Here is a 21102-nt window from a genome sequence, read left to right as displayed (position 1 = left end):
GCAACATAATAAGGAAACAAAAACACTCATAAACTATGAAGGCAACAACTTTATAGCTTTTTTTTAAAAAAGTGGTTTTTCTAAATCCGCCTTTCATATTAACTCCAGCTGAATAATTTGCAGCACGAGCTTTTCTTCAAACTCAAGTGTGAATTTATGTTAGTAGCCACGTAATCGAAAAAACTCAGAAGAATTGCACTGAGATTGTACTTGTACAAAACAAGAACAAGTGAATCAGAGCTACAATAAACAATTTCTTATCTTCATTTACTCATAGTAAAAAAAACACTCTCTTCCTTATCTTCCGGATCTTAGCTACAAAGCTAGAATTTATAGTACCTAGGCCCTACTTTTAAAATCTCAAATACAGTTTTATTTGCAGGTTTTATATTCATTTAGGCGGCAGTGTGGAAAATGGTTAGGGTGCTGGTCTTGTAACTGAGGTTTACTGGTTCAAATCCCAGGTGGAGTGCTGCAGTCGAACCCTTGACCGAGGGTCTTTCTTCCATTATATTCACTCAGTAAAATAACAAGCTGCACTGGATAAAAACTTTGTTGCGTTTTGAATTATTATTTGAGGCTGTGCCCCTCTATTTAGAAAAAAAGACAAAAAAATCCAAATCTAGAAGAAAGCGTGTTTGCTAAAGCTCAGACATTTCAAACCCTTTTTTAAAAGACAAATATTACACCCCTTCCCCCTCAACCGTGCTCTCACATACTTGTAGTGTCAGAACAGGACGAGCCAGAGAAGCACTCGTGAAGCTCAGAGACCCAAAGTTTCTAGAACTTCTCAGAATATCTCCAATGGTCAGTTTACAATTAATCAGATCTGCCCTCAGTACTTTTTCACTTCTATATTACCCCTTTAATAACAGAAAGTAATTGCAGTTATTTACATTATATTTTTATATAATACAACATAATTGAAGTTTATAATATTTTGCATATATAAGTTGATTTGCATAGTTTATTAGGTATACTCATGGTAAAAATACATATATGGTATAGGAGAGCTGTTTCCCTGTATACACATTTTTCATTATCTGCAGGCAGTTCAGGAACATACTGTATCTCCCATGAATAAGAACCACTGGGTGTATTGATTAAGATTGATTTTTGATTAGTATATGCAAGTTAAACCAGAAGAATGTAGCTCGAGAATAACACATTAATCTAAAAAGACTTTGATAGTTGCGTAGATTACTGTTTTGGATCTTAGGATTTTGTTATCTTGGAAGATCCTCTTTAGCTGGTAACTCTCCCTCTGTCGTGACAGCAGTGCTCAACGCGGTGCTTTGGCGCATTATATTTACATGCCCTTCAAGACATCTTTTTATTTAGCGGTTACTACAGTGTACAATTAACACAACATTTGAGATTTGTGGGATGTTGGACCTCCAAGAAGAAGGAGAAACCAGAAAAAGAATGTGCAACCACTAGCAATTACCGAGAACAGCTGGCACTTGAAGAAACCACTTCAGTACCTTGCACACAGTTATGAATCTCCCTAATGAAAATGACTAAGCTCACTGTCATACAGCAGCACACTTACGAGATGTAAACTTCAAGCATTAATAAATACAAAGTTAAAAGTATTGCATAAAAGTAATAACTACATGCAACTCATATTTACAAAAAATTATATATGATTAAATATAGACAGGTAATTGGTATCATTAACGAGTATTTCTGAGATGAATGATAGGTTGCTGAAGGCCAATGGACTACCAGACGCAAGTCTCCTGGTGTCCACAGAAACAGACAGCACAATAAGCAACCCACTTAGCTATGCAGGTATCGGTCCCTCTTAATCTTGCCAGATGTAAACACAGTTATGTGCTTTCAAATGTAAAGCTTTTTTTTTCTAAAACAAGCAGTAGTCCTCACCGAACTTCGTCGTGACACATTACAAACCTGAAAATCACAGCTAACTCAGACCAGATGTTACTACTACACAGCCGGCAAAGATCTCCTGAAAAAAGAATTCATACCGACTTTTTTCTTAAAGCAAACTCTTTATTTGACTGTTGGAGATGCCCTCGTCTTTTTACGACTCTTTGCTTCATTGTTAACATCTTGAGAGATTCACCCGAGGAAACAACACAGACGGACATAAATTGAGAGTCCCCCCCAAAAAAATGGAAGCAGCAACTGAAAAACAAACACCTTCGAGCCCTTGTGTTTTTATTTTTTCTTTGGTACATTTCCTTTTTCTATTCAGGCCTGTTGAAACCCATTCACTATATAGGAAGTTATCAGTGCTTCCTTTATTCTCCATACATCTGTCATTAAGCAATCAGCACAGACTGCTTGATTCTTCCTGTTGGGCGAAGGAAAAGACTAACCCATGACTGCATTGCAGAAAGCTGCAAAATGTCAAAAGAAAATGATTATAGAAAGCTATAAAACCCTCCTTTGCCCATAATGCTGTATCAAGAAACATCAGTATTACATTACACTCGCTTGCTTTTTTTTTTCCAGGTGGTAACATGTCTCTTTTCTTTTTGTGTATGACTAAATACGCCAGTCTATTTAGGCTCAGAGACTTGCTCCCCTACCAGGTGAGCCTGGAGCTGACAGCGCTGTAGTGAACGATTACAGCCGTCATCACAACATTCCTCACCGGCCATACAGGCTAAATCCATGTGAAAAAGCTGAATCTGTGGTTCGCAGGTTCTCTGTGCTGGCACTTACTTGGCAGAAGCTGTCATCCCTGTCTGGCCTATGGTTCGTGACCCTCACATTTTCACTGCGTTCCCACCACAATTACCTTGCACTGAAGAAAAGGGTGCAGATTACCTGTGGGTCAGGCACAGGATATGGAGAACAAAGGGAGTTCTTGAAATCCACTTCATTCCAATCTACAATTTGTGCATGAATAGCGAAGGAATTAAAACAGTCCAGAAAACAAAGAGGGCCATATATATATATATTGCTGGATTTCTAGGCTGCCTTATAAACGTAGAAGTCAGGAACATTTATTTTTTAAACATGCTTAAGGAATACTAATTTTGAATTTACAGGAATCAAAATCAGAACTATTATCACCAAGGAGAATGGAAATTTTTCAATTAGCGACAAACCACAAGCTGTATCTCAGATTTACAGTAAATACTGAATATTTTCAGAATACAGCTTATAGAACCATTTTTTACATGAGAAAAACTTTCACCTCCTGTTTATTTGTATGAAAAGGACGTGCATTGGAATTGGAATTCTGTACCAGAAAGAAATTTAAAACCAAAAGCAGACAATCACAAGACAAGGTCCCATGTAACATACACACTTTTAAACGTTTATAGTTGTTCTGAAAGAAGAGAATCCCAGGACTGTTTTGACAAACTCAATCCCGAGCGTCTTACTGAATTGACTTGCTGTGAGATTCTTGTGTATGCAATCCTTATTTACAGGATTTTATATGTAATCTTACAGCAAACTTATTAATGGGAAGCTTGAATTACTACAACAACAATATCAAATAAAAACAAATAATTACAATAAATTAGTAGAGTTTAACATGAAAAACACCCTTATTAATTCAGATGCATGTCACATTTCCCACTTAGAAATTCCTATTCGACACTACCTAGTGCTACTGGCAATGGCCACAAACAGAACATAATGAGCTATCAAACTGAGATAAGAACACAAAATAAGAACTAGCCATTTGGTCCATCTTAGACCAAATTGGGGTCATTGGGGTCACCCAGGAACTTCCTGAACGATCCCAGGTAATATATTTCTGCTAAACTGTACGTCTGGTTAGTTTAGTATCTTTTGCTATTGTATGCCATGGTTCAGTGATTTTTAAAGACAGCCTAAGGATATTTCAATGGAATTCTAAAGTTTTTGTCAGTAGCAGAGAAACTTAAAGCATCACAATCAAAAGCAATCAATAAACTGTAAGTGCCAGTAGACTAAAAATGCTATTTAAGAACTCTGCTTTTAGGTATTCTAAACACAATAAACATAAATATACTGTAAAAGCTAAAACATTTGATGAAAAATGTACAAATGTATTAGCTTCCAGGAAACCCCGATTTACAAATTCTGGAGTCTCTGTGTTCAATAAAGAACAATAAGAGGTTGCATTGGGGCATTATAAAATATCTGCCTGTATGGACATAAAGAAATCCTAAAAGAACCTCCAATTACTTTGCAAAGAAAAAGCACAAACAACATCATTATTTTTAATTAAGCAGACTTTTTCAACCCGATAAAAGATTTTAAAAAAAAAGTCTTCATCCACACTCCTGTTTTTGTCTTCTGTATCTATGATAAACAGTACACAAAGTTTATTTGTACTGCAAAAACTTTTGACTAAATATGAGACACATTATCGAAAATGCCCTGGCTATTTCAGCTGTCACAAGGTTGTCCTCAGGTATCTGTTTCTTTTAATATTGCAATGTTAATGTAAACCTTTCAAATCACTTTGCGATGTCTCCGCATGACCACTGATTCTGCTCCTTTTATCCTCCAAACCTCAAGTGCTTTATTTCTTAAGATCTGCAGGTTCCTGCTGAGCTGACCTGGTTCCCCCAGATGAAGAATCTCTTCCCTGCTGTGAAGGGCTGCTATCTTGCTGAGAGTGGCCACATTCTCACGTAGAAGTCACTGATTTTATAGCTGAGCTGCAGCCCAGAACCCAGGAACCATGTAAGATTCCGGAATGCTTTCAATTCTTCCTGGTTATTTATACGTTCAGGTACGTTATTTTGCATTATTTTAAAAAATAAGGACCTAAATGTCATAACTAACAGAGCATCAAAACTAACTTACCATTTGTAACTTATTGTTACTTATAGTACATAATATGACAAACCAGAAAAATGACAAAAATATTTTTTATTGAACAGACATAAGTAAATTCATTAGACTGATTAATATTTGCCATCAGCATGGATGGTCAACAGCAATCTGCTGTGAAAGTCAGAGTCTAGTTGCATCTGTGACAACCACTGGAAGGCATGCAAGCTGTACAGCAGTGACTCATGCTCTGCGCCAGGCTGCAGGTTCTGTGATCTTGTGTGGTTCTCTTCCATTCCTCTCGTAAAGGCTCGACAATCACATACCTGTTCACTGTTCTCTGAGCCCTAGATCCCACATCATCCCAGCTCATCCCACCAGTTTCAACATGGGGTTCAAGTCAAGTCTATTGACTTGGTATCCCTGCCATAACTGTCACATTCTCATTGTGCAAAAAAAGCTCGTGTTACACAAGCACCCTGAGGTTGAGTGTTACCCCTCGTCAGGATGAGCCCAAAGAAAGGGCAGCAAGTGAGGTCCCAGGACTGCTCTTGGAAGTACTATGCAGTCAGATGTCTAGTTATTTAGACACCCCTGCCCAAATATACAGTAGGACTTGGAGGTTTTCATCAACTGTTCTGCTGTATACCGCAGTTAGGGTGTCATTCTGTATGTTGAATACAGAATGAGGAAGTCCATCAGGGTGGTCTACACAAGGGATCGCTAAAGAAGACTTGATCACTGCTCGTGAGAACACCTGATGTCACTTTGTAGGAAGGTCTCGTTTTCTTCATAAGAGGGGTATATTGGTTCTTTTGGGTGTTCTTCATTTCAAGCCTGGCATTCAATAGGTTATATCACCTCATTATCTATACACGTTCACTATGACATGATTAAGTAGTGTACTTGTGCAAAGTCACTCAAGAGTATCATGGTCATTAGTGAATTATTAATTCATCTTCATGATGCCAAAAATATTTCAACACTATCCAAAATCCTTATACTTAAGTTTTCAAAAAAAACATACTGTACATGCATACACAAAGTGATAAGTTTCTTTTGATACTATGTATAGAACAAAGACACATGGCTCAAATACTCATGCAGAGGTGTAGCTACAGTATGTTAAATTGGTTCAAGTGTTCCAAAAGGTCCTCTGACGTACTGTACACAGCAATATAAGACTCTGCTTCAACCTACTGCCAACAAAAGACTGCGTCTGTGCTGACCCATCATGTAAACCAGTATCAATCATCAGAACCAGACTGGAGATTGACAAGGGAAATATACTCATTTATATTTTCTTGGATTCCAATATATGGTTTAAATAATGATAAAGAACTCCACTTGAGCTATTGAGTAAAAAAATAAATAAATAAAAACAATTAAACTGCAGAAACAAAATGCAATAATAAAGTTTAAAAAAATAATTTAAAGGCCATTTTGCCCGTCTACTGGGATTGGTAGACAGGATCTAACTGATCCCAAAATCACGTCTAGCCAAGCTGCAGAACACGACAGATCTGAGGATCTGATATGGTCACCATGTGATCCAAGATGATTCCCTCACAGCCGTTGAGTACTGAGAAAAGAAGCCCAATAAACAGCCCCATCAGCCAGATCACATGTAATGCAAACTGACAACAGACAATACATGTCTCCAATATGCAAATGCCATCACTGATTAATTGCAACTTGCAATCTAATCTCCTGGTGTGAATATGAGCATGTATGGGATGGGACAAGCTGCAGCCCCTCACTAACACAAAGACGTATGGGAGAAGTATGGAGGTACCTGGAGGGTCCTATCCCAGAATGGGTCCATCTGCCGAACTGTGACGAATCAGGGAGATGCACATGTGATTCGAATCACATGGGGAAGCCTTGACGTCTGATCTTTTTTATTTTTTATTTGATAGAATTCTCAGCCCAGACAACATGGACTATTTGGTGTGGTCTTTTTTTAAATGGACCTTACCAAAGTAGAAATGGAGTTATGCAATGTACAGTAATTTGCTCCATTCATGTTCTTTGAAAAAATAAATAGTTACATACCCTAAAATAATATGTGTTCTCTGAAGATCACTCTTTCATTGTTCTGAATTAAGCTTACAGGATACCTACCTGTATAAAATCACCATGTGCCTTTATTTAAACCTTTATAATTTATTAAGCTGTTTTATTCATTTATTCATTTCTTAAAGGTGAAAGAGTGGAAGCAGAATAGAGAGTAAAACGAGTGGTGTACAGTATAGCTTTTAGAATACTAGGCTTCAATAATTACATTATGTTAATTTAGTTGCATACACTCCTCCCAAACAGTTTTGAATACAGTACATTTTATATCGCAATTAGTAAAAAAAACAACAGCACAGAACCACACATATTTTAATAGGAAATATAAAAAACAAAACAAACCTTTTCTGTCTAAATTACTGTATATTACATTCATTAGTTATAGAAAAGGACTAGGACTTAAACTATGTTATTTATTCATACTTATCTTTAACCTTTGGGGTGTCTCTGTATTTGCAATGAATTTAACCGTGTTAACATGGGGGTTGTAAATCACGTCTGAGTGGGAATACTTCAGGTATTAATTGTTTAAAAGAATAAATAAGCATATGAATAAAACAAGTATAAAGAGGAGAAACGACAGTGATCCGTTACATACTGTACAAAGAAGCACTTTTGGATTAAGATGTAACTCAGGACTTGGAGTTTAAGAAAGGCTCCGTTAAATTACTCCTTCATAGGGGTTTGTTTGTAGAGAAAAAAAAATGATATGTTGATTTTTTTCGGTTACAGTATATGCTGCATAGTATGAATTACCATATCATACCAGTCTTGTGAGATAATGTTATTTCAACTGAGGGAAGAAAATGCATGCACTATGTAATTTTGATTTCCCAATGGGAAATCCTTTGGAAGAAATGGCACATCTCATCAGAAATAACCCATTTCAAAAGAAATGATGCAAGTTTAAAAAGTAGGTTTATTTTAAGACAGATACTGAACGGAGTTTTAGTCATGAGAGACTAAAGCTCACATTTGCAGAACTTTCCGTCTATTTTCTGATCTTTAATCAAGCCAGTTCGTCTATAATTTTAAATAGTGTACCAAAATTGCTAATAAAATATGTATCAGTGCAAATTAAAAACAAAGAAAACATTTAAGATACAAGTGCCAACAGATACATTAAAGTGGACGTCTTTGTACTTTTGTTATTTCAGTCTTATTATACACCACATAAATTTAATACCTAAAATATTTGGCCTTCAACTGACAGCACAAAATTTAATAATTCCGTTATTGAGATAAAGCAAAAAAAGTATGAAAGGCACATTTAAATCATTTCATTGCAGTGTGAGCTGCCAATTCATCTGTGAGTAGTTTCATCACAGATGAAAAGAAATCAAAATACGGGACAGATGTTGAACAAACCACATTTAAGCTTTGTCACAAAATGGCATTTTTAAAATGATTGGGGCTCATCTATTAAATAAGGTGCAGTTTACTCTATTTTGAATAGGAAAACATCAGGAAATATTTAAAGAAGCAATTGTTGCCAATTAACTTTGATCATAACAACTGGCATTTGAAACTCTCAGAGCCATTCTGCTGTCTGTCTTTAGAAAGCAGAGTATCATGGTGACGAATGTGTTTTGGCATGCTTACTACGGCTTTCTTCACACTTTAATATCACACAACACACTTCCACCATTCTAAGGCTGTCAAATTTGAAGTGGAACATCGTGGAAAAGGCTGAAGCCAGTGGTTTCATATTCGCAACGCAAGGTGAGCTGCCTTAGTGTCCTGATGCCAACTCTGGTGGTCAGAGAAACTAAGTGTTAACATAAAGATATGTTCATGTGGGTGCAGGTGACCACAAACTCTCACGTTCCAGCCTCGCCGATGCCCAGAAACGCAAAGCCTGTTATTGCTGCGGAACAGATCTTACACCACCCAGCAAGAACCACAAGTCCAGACACAGGTTTCATACTGTGACCCAGAAACGCTGCTTTTTCCCAACTGTGACACCAAGAACACACAGCTTGATACACAGACAGACAGATCTGCTATAGAAACACTAGAACCTGACAAATTGTACCTGCCACTGGGGGGAAAGAAGTGGGGTCTAGTCACCAGGCCATGAGACTGACAGTGCATGCAAAATTCATGATGTCCCATGGGCTCAGAGGTAATACTTCACCACAGCAGGACGTAACAGAGAAATAGGCACCTTGCTATTAAATAGTTGTTGATGCTTAAGCTAAATATTTAATGATCTGCTCTTAGTAGTAATGTAATGTATATACTCCATTGTGACTTACCTACATCTCCAGCTGGGTCTTAAATATTATGGCTAAGTAAACATGCTGCTAATTATAATAAGGAAGACATTTTTGCACAGGGTACAGATAAAGTGTAGGTTGTAACATTAAGCTCTAGATAGATCTGATGGTTGCGCAATAGGATTTGTAGACAGGAGTTTTAAATGGGTAATTTAAAGCAAAAGCAGAGCACTCTTTATACGTAAGAGAAATCAGTTACCTCTAAGTCATTGAAGAATAGATGCGTATCTGCCAAGTTGAAGATCATTTCTTCCATCCTAAGTCCTAGTGACACTGATGTTGGTGGGTCCTTCAATAAAAGAAACATTATTTGGATGTAAGATTTTTATCAAAGCTTTCCATTTCTGATATTAATACCATGTTTTAGCATATACTGTATAAAGTGATACACACAAACACGTGATACATACAAACTCCAGCTTTTAAAAATAATACTGAAGACAGGGAAACAGATAAATTTATTTGAGATATGTTAAACACAACTGTGAATTAAAAAACAAAAATCTACATTATGCAGCAATGAAATTATTGAAGTGACAATATACAGTTGACATTATTAAATTATAGTAAAAATTATTTCAAAATTGCTGGCATCGTCATATTGTCAAGTTTTTATTAAGTTTGAAACAATAACGTTAAGATTAAAACAAGAAGATCATTGTTTTCTTATTCTCCTGGGATTACAAATCCGAGGTGTTAGTTCAATCCTGTCAGCAAGCTGTTATTACATAATGAATTTATGGTTCGCCTTAAAATTATCACACTGAATTAGTAAGTACATATTAGCCTTATTCAAGAGGCATTCAAAGGAGGACATAAACAATGTCTCATAAAGATTTCCATATGAGTGGTTTACATTGTTTTGTGTTTTTTTCTGGTGGAGTCTTCAAATTTATATTAAAATATCTGCTAACAATACAAGACTCCCATGGACATTTGAGCTCATGTGACCACAGAAATTGAAAAAACAACACAGACACATGGAGGCTGTTTCTGTCCTTAAATACTTAATTTCACATTTCTCCTTTTAAATAATCCAGGCCCATCTGAAATCATCAATTTCAGGGAGTAACTCCTATTGCAATTCCTTTCACATTCAGACTTCCCAAGTTAAAAATAAACAGACAAGGATGCAGAGAAATGTCCAGATTTATTATACAAGAATTTGACATCCACTGTCAATTTGGACTTTTAGTTTAGTTTTATACGAGGTGAGAGATTACGCATCTTAAAAACTGGATAATAAATGTTTGTAATTTCACAGAATGGTGTTGCATTCCCTCCCCTTCACACAACAGAAGAAAATTACATTTTTAGGTGCACAAACAGATCTTTAGTGCTTTGTGACTACTAACACATTAGGAACAAGGTCAAGAACATCTCCAGAGAACTGCATTCTTTTCTCACTTTGTTATTTGCTTCTGAGTGAGCTCCATGGGCTAAAATGTCGATGAGCCAATTCTATCACTTTCATTAAATATCCCGTAAAACAATGATTCATACTGTAGCACTGTTGACTTATTGCAGTAGCTAGGACCCTACTTCTATTTTCTGAATATCAGGGCACTAATATATTTGGAATCCACATTTTTAAATCATTATGTTACAGTCACGACAGGGGTTTAAATGTCATTGGTCGTCCGGCAAAAGAATTTACGAGCACAAAGTCCTAGAAAAAAACAAAACACAAATAGAGAACACAACATACAGGAAAGCCATTGCCAGTACTGTTATTTCATTGTTCCACTGCTTTTTCTATTAACAAGTACATTTTTTTTTACAAAAATGCTATACTGGCTGTCAATGTAAAGCAGAAAGCTGGTCTGAAAGCTGATACTGGGAGCTTGGTGAAACCCTGTTTTAAATAGTTAATGAACCCATGCCAATATGTGATTTCCAATCTAAACCAGCATGATCTGGGAAGTCACTGAACAGCAGAATATGAATTACATATACTGTATACAGTATGTACACACTTTGTGCTTGCGTGTGCATTGTGCTTTCATCTTTTTGGACTCAGTTGTGCTTCATGAAGCATAGCTTGTGAGTTAGCGGGACACAACCATCTTATCTTTTAAGCTGAGCAGAACTGCAGTCAATGTCAACTTTCACCTTATAAATGCCTCAATCGAGGCAAACAACTTCAGGATTACACAAGAGGAACTGGCTCGTACAACTGCCTAACTGAAAGAAATGCAAAGGTAGAATAGTATTTAAATCCTTTTGCTGCAAAATAAAACGAAGATAAAAAACAACAACTTTTGATTCCAATATGTCTAAATTGCATCTTAGAGAACAAGCAGCCTCAGAAGGTGTCTTAAAGACCTTCCTTAAGTAATGAAATTAAAGTAAAGTTGAATGTATACTTTGCAGGATGTGCTTAAATATACTGTACTTAATTATTCTGAATTTCTAGAATAAGTCTTTAATAAAAGGCATATTTAAGGAACTGTGGGAACATTTGTGCAGTTAATTCTTGTAGAATACCCAGTGCTTTACTGGGTTTGCATTTTGTACAGTTTCTGACGGGACTAATCAGTTTGAATTGTAATGACATACTTAGGAGAAACCCTGACAATACAGGGCTATCTGAAAGGATTTGTGGCTCAGTGAAACATGTCCTTTCTATACTACTGGTAAGACAGGTAGGAACCTTAGTGGGAGGTAGGGATTATGAAGAACATAACCACCAGTAGAAGGACCCAGGCTTTTTGCTGATTGCTAGGCAGAGTGAACAATGGTGTTTTATGTCTGTTTTAATTAACCTTACTGAGGAACAATCACATGAGCCAAACTGACCTAGAGGAAAAAACAACAAAAGAAACACCTGCAGGCCTCAGTAAAAATAATCAGGATTGCTTTTTTAGCCATAAGCTCAGCGACAGGTTAAGTGCATTACTTTTCTATAACATAATTCCCTTTATGTCAATAATTTAAAAATATTCACACTTTGCATGGTATGGAAGAGTCCCATGTTTTTTTTATCAGCCCCTTCTCTGTAACCTTTGTCAGTCCAGATCTTTTTCGGCAATTTAGCTACTTCAAGATGTTCGGAATTCTGCACCAAAAACCTGTGCATTTCATTTTGTGACAAAGCTGAGAAAGATCCCCCCGTCTGACTCATCTGTGCATCCGTGGCTTTGAGAGGTCTGAATCCGGAGCTCTCTTTCTGAACCAAACAGTAAGCAAGTTCAGAAATCAGCCAGGCCAGAAAGCCCAGGGCTGCTGCTGTCATTCCTGCGCCTGCACCTGCCTCCAGCCTTCAGACCCATCCATAGGGTGCCAGCTTTTTTCTCCGTCTCCTCCGACCCAATCGCCACACAGCTGGCCTCAGCCATCAGCTTTATGGGACTGAGCTGCCTTGATGCCAATTAGGATAACTGATAACCACAGCAGTGTTCTCAGATAGAACTCTATTTATAGTTCAGGCTTCAGAGCTAAGAAAAATACGGTTTTCCAACTTTTTGTCTGTAAGTAAGGCACAGTAAGTGTAGGCAGGCTGCGTATATGTGTGCCTGAGTGTTTGAATCTTTTTGTTTTCATTTAAACTGCTAAAAACGGATAAAAAGATGTTTGATTTCCCTCCAACTTTCAGCCTACAAACCTGGCTGGCAATCTGTGTGCTGAGGTTTGCCAAAATAAGGCCTGAAGTCTGTCTTTTGAGACAGCAGATTTGTCTGTTGTGTCCAGGGAAAAGAACACATCTGCCCTGTAGAGCTCAGCACCTTTATCGATTCAGCATGCCCACGGAGGAAAAGTAAATAAACACCAGAGGGACAAGGGAGCACATCTCTTTTCTCCCTCGAAACGCACACAAGTCAAGGGAAGACTGAGCTCCAATCACACAATTTTCATTAAAGAACAAAGAGGAGCCATACTGAATGCCCATTATATCTTAACACTGCCACACTCCCACACTGCTTTTACCCCCACGGAGTTCTTCCATCTTCTACATAATATTTGTGCTTATAGACAGAACACTTGAAACTATTTTTCTTATACTATGGAGCATTAATAGTTCAACAGACAAATACTGGAACCAATGTACAATTTTCAAAACTTGAAACAGATGTACCTATGGGTTATAAGTGTTTAATTTTTAAATAGGCTTTACTGTAATAATATATAGTCTTTAAAAATTAATGTTTAATCCCACTAATTAAGTACATATAAAAAAAAATGCCATGACAGAAGGAACTTAAAAGCCCAGTCCAAAAATGAAGATACAGTATGTCTCCAAATAAATATGAGCAAATACCTGATGACATAGGGACACTGTGTGAATGAACTCAACAGCTTTTCTGCACATAAAAAGATGAGTCTTTTTGATTCATGTCTTACAATAGACATGTGATAAAACATTAATTAGTGCAAAAGTATTTGAAACAAATAAACAGTTTTATTTAATTTTGTTTGGACAGCCTTCCCTATTTTAACAGGCACTTGACTGATTTAAGTTTGTTCACACCATTTCCAATCTGCCATGATTCTGCAGTAGGTGTTCCACAGAAATGTAGTAAAACATACTGTACCATTATCTACAGTATTACTTTTTCTTTAGAACAGGACACTTCATAAGATACTCTTACAAAAGTGTTTGTATCTCAAGTCCACCCATGAAAAAGAACCAGTATTCTAAGATTCATTGAACCTAAGGCTACACTTACTCATGCATCCATGAAATTTTCATTGGACATCCACATTCACCTTACAGTATAAAATCTTTAGCCCTTCAGAGATGTTTTTGTTTACTGATAAAACATGCCACCAGGGTCCGATGTCACTTACCCTGCCATATCTATTGGCGTAAGACCCAGTGAGCAAGGAATGGAAAACGATGATTGTTTCATCCAAATCCCATATGAAAACGCGCTGTGAAACAAGGGAGAAAATCAATACTGCACTCTGTACCCTGGAAGGTAATACCTAAGTCAATAAACCAGGAGAGTTTATATTTAAGTGGCACTGTGCTACAAGTCCATTTGCTTCTGTCGTCTACCAGAGGACTTGAAGTCAAAGCCACTGCTCCACACTGCCCTCTCTTTTCCCCTCTGCATTAAAGTAATCAATACAAACTGACCAATTAACTAGAGATATTAACTAGAATTCTCATCTGACTGTGTACAGTCATCGCAGGTTAACAGCCTTAAAACCTACTAGGCTTCCAGATTAACTCCTTCCCTTTTTAATAAATCTAATAGATATAATAGATCAGACATACTGTATATGCTATAAATGATTTCAAATGTGCCCAGTTTTGGAGATTTTAAATTTAGATTATTTGACGCATAATTCTAATTTATCCATTCTGAGAGATTTGTGCATTATCTTATTTCTGATGTAAGTGAAATCAAAACATCCTAATCATGAAAATAAAATTTCTGTAAAGATTTCTCTTTTCTGTAAAAGGCGTCTGTAGTGCAATGATGCTTAACAATGGCTGCAAGCAAAAATAATGAAAATGGACATTACCCGTTCACACTACTTATTGATCTCATTATATTACAAAAATGTTCCCCACATTGCTGCCTTCCAGTGTTATGGTTCCACAGTTAGAATCTATGGATCTTAATGAAACAAATTCTCACAAAATGCTAAATGTAATTCTAGAACATTACAAGCCATTGTTTTATCATTGCATTTCGACTAGTTGCATATCCAAGTACTTGTCTGCATATATGTGAATCTGTGTGTCAGATACTGTGTTGACTAGAATGTTTCAAAAGTGACCCTCCCCTGAGGGGCAGGAGAGAAGCTGGACTCCACACTCAAGCCCGGAAGTCTGCAGCAGTCCCACAGCCACTGACAGAGAGGCACGAGCCATCAGTCCTACCTCAAGGTCAGAGTCCGGAGGAGGCGATGGGTTATTGTTCCTTCTGCCCCGGCCACGTGATTTTCCATCTGAAGCCCGGCGCAATCGATCTGAATCTGAATCTTTAATGGGAGTTGATGGACTGTGGATTGTACTGTAGTCTCCTGAAAAACAGAACAACAAAAAAAAGGGGACTTTCACCTTCCCGTATGAACATGGTGGGCAGGATCTTCTTACATTGTGGCCAGCTGTGTGCCTTGGGCTCTGCAGTCATTATGCTTGATACTCCACTAATGCATTGCATGCATCCACAATACCCTTAGGACAGCATGCTCTGCAGTTAACTGTACTGGCCTGTACCACACATTTAGCTTGCAATTCCTTTAATTAGCTTGTATTAAAAAAACTGCAATCTGTAATTTGCATGTTACCATAATATTCTGACAGTGCATATAATACATTGGATTTTTTTACAGACAACACCATGCTTTCTTAGGCAATGAAGTTGATATACATGGAGTTACTGACATAGGTATCTGGGCCCCCTGTCTGAACTCAAGTCGCCTACAATCTTATAACCTGCTCAACACATCAGTAAAAACTGTTTCAATTAGAGGCTCCTAATAGATTTGCCTGAGATTTGTAATATTTCGCTTCTAAGACTGAACATTATTAATACAGCTAAAAAAGAAAATGCATCTTCAAAATTATCCAAACAACACAATGTTTAAACAATATGACCAGTGACTAAAACTCATAAACTAGTTCTACAAAAGTGTACTGACTTTCTCAAAGAAAAATGCAACAGGGGACAATATATCGGCAATTAACTACAAATGTTTCACATTAGAATGTTCCTCCTTTTTAGCAATCACAGCTGAATATACCCTGAGCACTGTATAAGAGCTTGTCACTGTATTAATCAATTCCAAAACCTACCCGGTGGTACTGCATGACACTGAAGAACAGAATGTAAGTGGACATTTAATGTACACGTCCAGCAAGAAGATCAGGAAAACCTTTGGCAATACGGCCTAAATTTCACAAACATTCTTTACCATTTTCATACCCTAAAGTATTACCTCCAGGAGCCAAAAACTCAGAGAGGGCCACATCTGCCTGGAAGATACTGCTTCACTGCTTTTAATCATTCCTCATGATTTCATTCTCAATCTATGATTTTTTTCCTTTCATTTTCCTTGACTCAACTAAGGTTTTTGAGCTGTGGTTCTACCCTATCATGTCAGATTCCCAAAGGCATCTCTTCATCTGATTCCTGGTCTGCAGTGAATGCCATTCTTAGTCAGATTAAGGGAAATGATTCCTTTTGACCCTGGAACAGAGAAGATTACCAGGGGGAACTGATTCAGGTATTTCAAATCCTACAAGGTATTGAGCAATTCCATTCAGGAGACTTCTTCAAGATCAGATGCAAAACACGGATCCATTTGACAAGCGTAATACACTTTTAGAAGCACTCATGACAAAACAGGAGTCTTCTTTACACAGAGGATTGTAGGAGTCTGGGACCACTTTCCTAGCTCACGATTGAATCTGACCCAAGGGAGCCTTTAATAATCAGCTAGATAAAACTCTTGGATTACTAAGCTAGCAACCACATAAAGAGGGCTAAATGGCTTTCTCTCTTTTGGAGCTTGTCTTGTCATTTACTTGTTTCCTTTGATATGTTGAGGTTTGATATACTGTATAAGTGAAATCAGCAGCACTTGTTAAGAGATAATTAGCCTTAGACTTTCAGTCTCTTTATATTAGTATTTGCTTCTGTTTGTAAAGGGAAGATTTAGATAATATTAAAACATTTTTATCTCCTTGCTTAGAGTCAAGATACTGTAGCTCATCTAATATACAACATGCAAAATATTAGACATAAGGAAGCTGTCAGAAACTTTGGAAGATACTGTAGCTCTCTGTTTCAATTTTTAATTCTCAATACAAATTATTTACCTTGCCCTAAGCAGTACAACACTTAAGCCTTTGTCACACTACAGGACTTGACACGACTTCTAATCGGAGAGCATGTCAAATTGAACGACTGCAGTTGCTGAATCTCGCTGCCTTTTCTGTCCTAGAGGGTGTCAAATTATATGACTAGGAATCGCAGGGGGTGACTAATTACACGATTCCCTCATGACTTATCATCATGGTTCCAAATCTCATATTGAGCCGCGAAAGTACCGCGAGGTCGCCTCATTTTGGCAGCCAATCGACGTGGAGCACACCAGAATAAGAGAAGGAGCACGGCACGAAAGTAAACGAATGACAAACATGAAACATCGAACAGACATCTGTGCTGACTCCAAAGTTCGATGAGCCTCTCCTCCATTTGCACAGTCCAAAACACTCGCTTCTCTTCCTTCCCTGCAGCCCCATTGTATTGTAGCGCTCTCGGGTTCACGTGGGTATGCGCCCTTGGCGCTGCTGCCTCAAGTCGGCCCCCCCACCGCTGGGGACTCGAACCCGGGCCTCCGGCATCACTCAACAGGGATCCAGCCAGTTGAGCTAAAGGGAAATCTCCCATCAGCCCGGCGGCTGCGGTCCCTGCTATTCACAGGGAAGGGCGGTGACGTCACCGCGCTGGTAAGCTGGCTCGAACAACCTGTAATGTCGGCCGTATGCGTTACACTATGCATTGAACTTCCAGCTGAGCGCTCATTGGCTGTTGACTGTTGCAGACACAAGAGCCCACCCCTATGACTTGAGATTCGCTACGAGAAAATCAAACCTGTTTTATTTTATTGCAGCGAGTCGCAGAGAGTCGTAGGGGCTGTTAAGAGCGCTATGACTGAGTCACTGGGGGTGTCACACTACACAGCTGACGGCAACGGGTGTGCGCTGCGACTCCCTACATCTCGCTGTGATTTTCTTGTGATTACTGTATGTGAATGAAGGCTACGACTGAAAATCCTAGGAAAAGTCATGCAGTGTGACGCCATCTTTAGCAGAACATAAGAAAACAAGAAAGGTTCCAAACGAGTTGATGCCATTGGGCCCATCCTTCTCTTCAACCACATGGCTTTGAAAGTGGTCCCACCACCCTCTGTGTAAAGAAGAGTCTTAAATTGTCTTATTTAAATTTCTACAGTACTTGTGTCCCTGGGTCTTTGCGATGCTGCTGATCTAGGCTTGATACGGTCAGCGCTTTTCAAGATTTTCAATACCTTATTTAAGTCTCCATGTAATCCTCTCTGTTCCAGGGTCAAAAGATTCCTCTCACTTTGTCCAAGTAAGACATTCCCTTCACACCAGGAATACAGGTACTGTATGTCTGGCTGCTCTCTATTGTACTGCCACTAGGACAGTAATATATTTTTTTTATAGTATGTTGATCATACGCCATATTCCATGGAAGGTATAACAGATGTACTGTAGAAATGTCTTCCTTCGATTTAATTGTAACAGCCATTTGCTTCCCACCATTATCAAACTAGGAAAAGTGATGTTTACATGAATATAATGAAGTCTACAGAAATCCCTAGATCTTTCTTGCCTCACATGTGTATTACCTTATTTAAATTAAATTGTATTTGCCAGGCTCCTGCCTATTATTATTTGTGTTATCCTCTTGTATTGCTTACTGCTTTTTAAATATTTGCAACACCACCTGTTTTTGCAGCATCTGAAAACTGACCAGACTGAAGAATCTGACAAGTTTACTCATTATACCAGAATCACTGATACAGATTAGATAGAGCAGCGATCCTAGATCTGTTCCCAATGGTACCCAACTCGATTTCATTCCAGTATGAGGTAACCAATTCTTTATCCAATTGCTCACGTTATCTTGGATTCCTGAAGCTTCACATTTGAGGATTAGTCATTCATGTGATACTTCAATAATTAGAGAATATTTCCTAGAATAATTTATCTTACCCAATATTAACACAAAACATTAAGCAAAACATCAGTGTCTTTCTTTAATATCACAGATGGGACTACCTGTTTTACCATTTCACGCCCAAGTTATGACAAATCCATCAGCCAATATTGCTGTATATAAAAAACATATATAGTTCTTAACACATTTGACACCCCTTTTGTACATAAAGTAATTCGTTTTGAGCCAGAATGAAATGTTTTAGCCAAGTTTGTTGTCTTTTTAGGAAGATGACTGTATTTCTGCTATCAGAAGTTAACAGAAGTTAATAGTTAATAGTTAAAAGAAGTTAATGCCTGTAAGAGTGTGGTTTGAAACTAGGCACCTTTGCTTATTTTTTACTTAAGACCTGTGCTTCAACAGTTTGGTTTGATGATCATAGAAAAAAGGTCCACTTTAACTGAGAATCCAAGCATAAAGTACATCCAGTCATGCATTTTCATTCTGAGGGTCACAACCAAAATCTGACCAAAATAAGTTAATTACTGAGGGACAACTAGGCTACCATCACACTCAGTGCTTCAATATCTGTAATATTTTATAGCTGTATTCTGTAATGATAAGATCTTAGTAAGTCTCAAGATTACAGTGTACACAAACCTGTCTGTACTTTATCACTACAGAGAGAGAGAGAGAGAAAACGACCAATCAGAGAGAGTTACAAAAATACTCCGGTTGCCAAAAACAGTGTTGGTAATTACAGAGAAAAAGAAATAATTACTTTGAGGTCTTGTGATTAAATAATAATAATATATTACTTTTGACATTAAATCCTGTCTGTACCGTTGCCAGTTGTGCTGCTAGATGTTTAAAGCCTGGTTCCTTGATAAGATCTAACCTTGTGTCTGAGTGGGATTGGCTAAAAATGATGTCACTGTTTTCCAAATACTGTTTTGCCAAAGCTGTCAGAATCTGATGTGCCACCATTTACTTCCCACATCATCACACATTGTTTTCTGTAAGACATTTTAAAAGAAACATCTTCAGGGTGTATATGCAGACATGCCCTTTTACAACAAACCAAAAATGATAACTTAAAATGAGGTGCTAGCACAAAATAATCTGAACAAGGCAGGCATGAAAGAAGACAGCAGTTTGAGCATTTGAAACTAAAGACTGGAACAAAGATAAAAAAAACATGTTTTACTTTGTTGAGAAGGTTAATTGGGTCACTTCAATTCACAATATAAAATTGGCAACATTAGTAGATGTTGTAAGGATATACAGTAGTTAAAATAAAAAAACTTGAAAAATACAGTACTAATACACATATAACTATGGCACATGAAAGAAGAATTAACATTTCAGTTGTTACATATTTGCAGAAATCAGACCAATTTTGTGACATTTAGATTAGTAAAAGAACTTTAGAGGTATTATTTGACTGAGAGACCTACTGTAAAATCAAATGTCTTTATTCACATTTACAGTCTAACTGAAAGTAACTAACAAGAGTTACAGTGACAAACCCATAGCTTGCTAAGGAGACTGTCAATACAATCAAGATTAATCAACCAAAATGACATTAAGCTTTAGGCTACACTATAAATACTATTCAACAATTATGTAATATGCACTGGAAGAATAACTACACTTTTTTCAAATGCAGAACACATTTTAAGAGGTACTGTAACTGGTATATATACTTTGGCCAGAAATATAAATTCTTGATATGGTTTGCTCAGTCATTACAGTTGGATTTGCTATTTAGTAACTTCTATAGCAAACAGCACATGACTAAATGTATTCTTAGGAATGAAATATGCCAAAATGCCTCTTGCGATGAACTTTGAGAAACTAACTCTTGGCAAGATCTAGAAATAAATAAAGACACTTGCAAAGAGTTTAGAAATGAAAGACATAATCCTTTCACACCTTATGAAGATGGGGTTTGTAAAGTCAGAACGGCTCTGATGAAAAGGGAAGGTAATGCACTCTGGAGTTTATGGCTGTTTTATGTGGTGTTTCGGAATGCTTTCAAGGTAGCATCTGAGTTACATTTGCCACTCTTGAAAGAGAGAGAAGGAAAAGAAGTGCCCTATTCAGCGGGTAAAAGATGCTCATATTATTCCTTATTATCCTAAGTGGAAGGGGGAAATAATACCTTAGGTTTTATTTACTGTACAAACCCAGCACTGGCATAAAGTGAAAATGCACATAAATCTGTCCTTTGAGTACTTATCTACCAGCGCAGCTAATTATTTGTTAATGACTGAGACATTCAACAAAGAGGGGACTTTTGCACCTTGGCATTTACTGATATCAGATTTGTTAAATAGAAATGTATGTAA

At 37.4% G+C, this 21102-nt stretch overlaps 1 protein-coding gene across 5 annotated transcripts in view; it reads right to left on the bottom strand.

Moving 5' to 3' along the window:
• The window catches only part of eya1 (EYA transcriptional coactivator and phosphatase 1), a 64565-nt gene that overhangs the window by 8838 nt on the left and 34625 nt on the right, over positions 1 to 21102 (bottom strand). For all 5 annotated transcript variants that reach the window (XM_088919357.1, XM_088919356.1, XM_088919358.1 and 2 more), the window contains 3 exons: positions 14938 to 15080; positions 13893 to 13976; positions 9304 to 9393 (listed from right to left, as the gene is read on the bottom strand). In XM_088919357.1, the coding sequence (XP_088775483.1) occupies positions 9304 to 9393; positions 13893 to 13976; positions 14938 to 15080 (317 nt within the window). The remainder of the gene's footprint in view (positions 1 to 9303; positions 9394 to 13892; positions 13977 to 14937; positions 15081 to 21102) is intronic.

This window comes from Atractosteus spatula, chromosome 6, assembly GCF_055471065.1.
Source record: "Atractosteus spatula isolate fAtrSpa1 chromosome 6, fAtrSpa1.hap1, whole genome shotgun sequence".
NCBI classification, from domain to species: Eukaryota; Metazoa; Chordata; class Actinopteri; order Semionotiformes; family Lepisosteidae; genus Atractosteus; species Atractosteus spatula.
Note: the sequence above shows the minus strand (reverse complement) of the source record. Positions and strands in the feature narration are given on the sequence as shown.